Here is a 6,000-nt window from a genome sequence, read left to right on the forward strand (position 1 = left end):
CGTAAACCAGGAGGTTCTGCTGAACCCATCTTCCCGCCAGAGTGTATATTTTGTGAGAAAGTTGAGACCAAAGATGCTCATCGCAATACTGAGAGGCCTACAACCTTCCCATCCTTTAAAAACAAAGAAAATGCATGGGAGCAAATCGAAACACGGGCTGAGAAAATGGGTCTCTATCGACTCCATCGAAAGGTGAAAAACAAAGACCTCTTTGCATGTGAGGCCAAACACCATCCGTCATGTTTTAAAGCTTTCCGCACAGCATTCTACAACTATGAGCGTGCGATTCACAGAGCCGAAGCACCAAAGGAGCAGGCTTGCATGTCAGCCGCCCATGAAAAGGCATTCAACTCAGTACTGGAACACATTCAAACCCAGGTCATCCAGCAGAATAAAGTTCTACAGCTTTCTTCCTTGCGCTTGCTCTATGTCGAGGAACTGAAACTGAATGGATATGAGAACTCAAATTATCGGTCAGAGAAACTACTGAAACGCCTACAGAATGACCCAATCAAGGAGCATATCCACTTCACGAAGGTTGATCATGACAAATGTGATGTCATTTCTTTCTGGCTTGTGCACAGCTCAAACATAACAGTTTCCAATGCTCTCGCACGAGCATTCACACTCGGAAGCACAAACAAGAACCAAAATGTTGCCCTCCAACTTCGCCAGGGTATTCTACAGGCTTTCAGAGAGTGTAAAGACCAACCATGGCCACCAACAGCTGAAGACATGGAGCTCAATCCTGAAGACATCCTACCTCCAGACCTTGTCCGCTTTCTCAGCGTGCTAATGACTGGCAAGGAGGGCATCGAGACAGAAAAGGTGAAGCGTCTGGTCTTCTCCATTGGACAAGATCTGTGCCGTGCAGTGTCAGATGGAAAATGGAAGTTACCAAAGCACATTCTCCTCTGTGTGACTGTAAGGCACCTGTTCCGAAGCAAACAGCTCACCACAATACTACACAGGCTTGGACACTCTGAGAGCTACGATTTCGCCTTGGAGTTGGAAACTGCTCTCGCCAAGGTCCTGGATGAAGTCTCAACTTATCGTACACCACAAATTGTGACAGGAGAGGGCAACCTTGTATTCCACTGTGAGTGGGACAACTTGAATATGATGCCAGTGCCTCCTAGCCTTGGGACACCAGATGGGTTCTTCTGCAAAACCAACAAAGCCTCCATTCTGCACTACCTTTTAGAGGACACCACACCACAAGATCTGCAATACCCCAAGGATGCCCTGTTCATCCAGGATGGAATGGCGCTGCTGCATACCCTTGCCAACCTTCCCCCAACATGTGGTGAGATATGCTTGCAGGTGCTTGATCAGATGGTGGCCAAGCAGCACTTTCTGTTCTCCACTGACAGTTACCATCCTGAGTCAATCAAAGCGCAGGAAAGGCTGAGGCGGGGCAGCTCAGAGAAGATCATTCTGGCTGGACCAGCAACCAGGAAGCCATATGACTTCAAAATGTTCCTTGCAAATGACGACAACAAAAAGCAGATGTGCCAGCTTCTTCTAAAAGTGTGGAGTGGACAAGAGGCAGCTACCAGGCTGGAGAGAACAGAGATGGCTGTGCTGATCGTGGAGGGGAAGGCCCACCAACTTGCCTCAACGAATGGCAAGGTAAAATTGAAAGCCCTTCGTGAATGGCGATTCAATTTGTAATTTTTCCTGAAAAAAAGGTGATTACCTGTGATGTTTGTCTAGATCTGAAACTGGCAGTGACTGGTGATTGAAATGCGGTGCCTTTTTGTGTTTCAGGTCGAGGTACGTGAACTCCCCACGATCTACAGCAACCAGGAAGAGACTGATACCAGGGTGGTTCTGTACCTCCATCATGCTGCTACCATCGGATACAAGAACGCTGTAGTCAGAACACTGGACACAGACATCCTCCTGATCCTGCTCCACCATGCCCACAACATCAAGCTGACGGTGTACCTGGATACAGGGTCAGGGAAGCATCGCCAACTTGTCAACGTCTCTGAGCTGGCAGAATCCCTGGGAGAGGACTACTGTGCCACTCTCCTGGGGTACTATGTGTTCAGCGGAGAAGACTGCACCAGTGCCTTCAAAGGGAAGGGAAAAGTCGGGCCCTTGAAAAAGCTGGAGAAGAATCCCAGGTTTCACAGGGCATTCGGTGAACTGGGTGACAACTGGGATGCCAACCCTGAGGTGGAGAGGCAGTTAGAAAAATTCACCTGTGTGATGTACGGCCAGAGTCGCGAGTCATCAGTGGACATTGTCCGTGCCAAGCTGCTACGAAAAATGGTGGGAGAGGACAAGACCCTCACATCCAAGTCCAAGGTTGATCTGGCTCGCCTTCCTCCATGCCAGTCTGCCCTGAAGCCGCACATCCAGCGTGTGAACCACCGCGTAGCATTGTACAAAAGAGCCGATCAACCTATCATCGAAAAGCCAAAACCTTATGAGGAGCAAGGATGGATAAGGACTGATGAAGGACTGTTGAAACCAATGTGGTCCAGTGGTCCCATCCTACCAACCTCACTGGTGGATCTTCTGAACACAGGAGAGCACGAAGAGGAGGAGGAAGAGGAAGGAGAAGAAGAGTTTGACTCTGACGATTTCGATGAAAATGATGATGACTGACTCAGTGTAGAATCACTAATGCTAATGATGTTTATCTAAAACAAGCAAGAGAAGAGTGGTCACATTGAGTGCTAGGACTATTTTGACAGTTGTAATATTTAGAAAAATAAAACTTTGTGTTAACGTCTGTGTAGACGGACCTTAATATGAGTCTATTATTTCGTAAAACTGTGATTATTTTGTAAATAAAGCACTAATTAGCATACTAGTATACCATAGACACATGTAATCATGTTATGAATAGTTCTATCATGATCTATGCCCTTCAAAACATGGGTCTAGACACCTTCATTTTTCAATTATCTGCAATATTGGCTGAGATATGTCAAAAATCGTTTTTTTGATAATGGCAGCAGTAATTTGCATAAAAATGGTATGTGGGACATTTTATCAGCTTGGGGCCATAGCTAGTCATTTTCTACACATCTTTTCCAATCTAGAAACACTGATTAGAAGTATATCTCCGGGGGGTGCAGGGGGACCTAGTCTTCCTACTAGACTAATAGCAGTATTCTCCCCCTGTGCGGGACACATCCCCTCTGAGAGTAGGCAAGTTATCACCGGCACTCTGAGCAAATCCCATGCTCCGAACCCAATTTGACAAACTCAAAACCCCGGCAGGGCTCGCATTTCCCAATTCCCATCCAATGAAACGGAAATCACGGAAGTAAGTTACCAAAATACCTCCCCTCCAGATCAAAGGTGTGTATTTCGCACCTCTGACAGCATTCCACACCAACAGAACTTTAATTAAACGAACGTCGCCAGGATCCTCGGATAGACGCTAAAATCGACACACACGTCAATGACGAATGCACAATACACACGACAAAAATCCGATTTAAATTCAGAGATCGCCGATCGACCTGGCACAACCAACTCAACGCGACGACGCCACGCCGCCCCCCGTCCCGGCGCGCATCCTCGTGCCTCCACACGAATCCCAACACTCCCGCCTCGCGGTTTCCTGCGAGGGCCGTTGCCGCGGCAACCAGCCTGCATGCCGCTCTATTCGCGTTCACGGCGGGGTTTACCTCGCGTCAGGACGTGAGTTTTTCCAAAAGAGTTTGACAGCTGTCAAAACGGTCAGCTGTCAAACAGTGAGCTGTCAAACAGTGAGCTGTCAAAATAGTCAGCTGTCAAAAAACAGGATCTCTGACCCTTGACCTCTGACAGGATATCAGACCCCCAGACCCAAATGCACTCAATGACCTCATCATCATCATCATCAAAACGTGACATAACATCATCCTAAAGGTGAGCTGCCTCAGGGATATACCAATACACGAGTCGCCAATACACAATATAATCGTTGATTGCATCAACCATTCACGGTCCTTCCACCGTGCGGGGCACATCCTTACCCAATGACACACACAATGAACGTGAATGCACCCTTCTATGACAGACATCCGCAAATACATCTACTCATTCATTCATTCATATACCAGTGTGTGAGTCTCCCAGACGTCGCGCGAACACCGGATCGACTCCAACCATGCGCCCTCAACTGAAACCCCCAGACAAAACTCCCATGTCTCCCGATGCAACGTATTTGAATCATACCACGTGACTAACAAACCGGCTCGCATTTCATGCGTTTCCTTATATCCGACCAATTTGACACTAACCACGTACATTACAGCACACCTTGTGCAACAATCCACATTCATTTATATATCTCACTTCATTCAAAGGAAAAAGAGGGATTTTTTGGGACAAGGGGAAGAAAGGGGTGAGAAGGTTTAGGCAGGGGAAGGGGGGCTCAGGGGGGGGCTCGCTGCGCAGGGGGGGTGTTGCCTGAAGCCCCGGGACAGAGCTTTAGGGCTTGGAGGGTAGGGGATCGATCTACCTAACCCTTCCACAGGTCTTGATTTTCAACGAGCGACATTGGTCGCTCCCTGGCTCACTTATCTATCTTATTCCTTACTCCTTATTCCCACCTTATCCTGCACCTGCAATTAGTTTGCCTGCTTCCTCAGGCCATCGAGAGCCAAGAGGCTCGCCGGCCTTCTCTTGGTCTCGCAGCGGCATAGCAATGCCTTTTAAACATAAAATGCTGGGATATTTCTGAGAGGCTCACACTGCCTTCACAGATTCTAACCTAACTCCGAGAGAGGTCCGCCCGCCCCATCTCAACTCTCTAACATAACTCCTGAAGAGGTTCGACCACCTCATCTCAACTTTCTGTGTGCTAACCGTATCTTACCTGTCCAGGTAACCGCCAGGTAACCTTACTCCTTATTCCCGAGAGATCTCTCCCGCATATAGCCGCCTAATCAGAGATCTCTCCCGCATATATATGCTCCCTTTATATGCTAACCGTACCTTACTCTGCCGGCGTCCTGATGATGCTTCTAACCTCACTTAGGAAACCAATTTATTCCTTATCCTCGTGCCCCCTGCTGGGGCATCTTACTCCCCGTCCCGTAACGTTACCCTGACGAATCCTATAAACGGCCAGTTGCTCCGGAGCCCAAAAACGGCTCGTTCTTAAATTTTGTTCGAGGATCAGGCTCGAGCAGGAAACGAGCAAACGACACCGAGCGACAGATTGAGTTCCAATTTAGCCTAAAATCCCGGTCTATAACAAAATAAACCCAAGGCTCACCTCACCCAGACCGTTCAAACCAGCTGGTGTTTTTTCCCACTCACTCGCGCCTGGAGCCGCGTCCCGAGTCTGCCCGAGCTGACTCCTGCCTGGCTCGCCATTTGATGGATCCGTTGATTTAGGACTCAAGACTCATGATTGAGAGAAAGAACAACTGAAATATTTATTTGATTCGTCAACACACAAGCTTGGTGGAAAGCAAAATGCTTAAAACGGAGGCCCACAAGGACCAGGATTTCAACAAGATGCTCTGAAAAAATTCGGTCAAGCTTTCATTTTATAAAGGGAATATTGGGGTGTTGTTTTAGCTCTCGAGACAAAGGAAAGACAGAGTAGTCTCCAAGGTCATTTAAGGGTCAAACAACATGTTGACGATTTTCCAGAGTCCTGGTTTTTGGGGGAGAGTTCAGCAGGTCGTAAAAAATGTCAAGCATGAAAGTGATCTAACAGTTTCAACGGGGACTGGAAAAGATAGGTTGGTCTTCACAGAGGGATTATATCATCAGGGTCTGGACTTACAAAGCATATAACGTTTTATAACAAGTTTCCAAAGGAATATTTCGACAGTAAGAGAACATGCCATCACAGTAACTTAATTCTTTAACAGGAAATATAATGGATAAGGTTTACAAAGCAACATATACAAATTAGTTATTTTTGGTAATTGAGCAACATATTTAGCCTAATACTGGGATAACAGGTTTCCAAAGAACATGAAAGTATTATGAGTATACAGAAATCAATCAAAAACAGAACATATTCTTGTTTAT

At 47.0% G+C, this 6,000-nt stretch overlaps 2 protein-coding genes across 3 annotated transcripts in view; both read left to right on the forward strand.

Annotated features, from left to right (window-relative positions):
• The window catches only part of AP4E1 (adaptor related protein complex 4 subunit epsilon 1), a 184,081-nt gene that overhangs the window by 93,749 nt on the left and 84,332 nt on the right, over positions 1–6,000 (forward strand). The gene's annotated exons all lie outside the window — the stretch shown is intronic.
• LOC144889895 (uncharacterized) lies at positions 1,123–2,742 on the forward strand. Its single transcript, XM_078771103.1, has 2 exons — positions 1,123–1,632; positions 1,771–2,742. The coding sequence occupies exons 1-2, from the start codon at positions 1,123–1,125 to the stop codon at positions 2,617–2,619; spliced, it is 1,359 nt and encodes a 452-aa protein (XP_078627229.1). The 3' UTR covers positions 2,620–2,742.

The sequence above is a fragment of the Myxine glutinosa genome, chromosome 1, assembly GCF_964187855.1.
Source record: "Myxine glutinosa chromosome 1, kmMyxGlut1.1, whole genome shotgun sequence".
NCBI lineage: Eukaryota > Metazoa > Chordata > Myxini > Myxiniformes > Myxinidae > Myxine > Myxine glutinosa.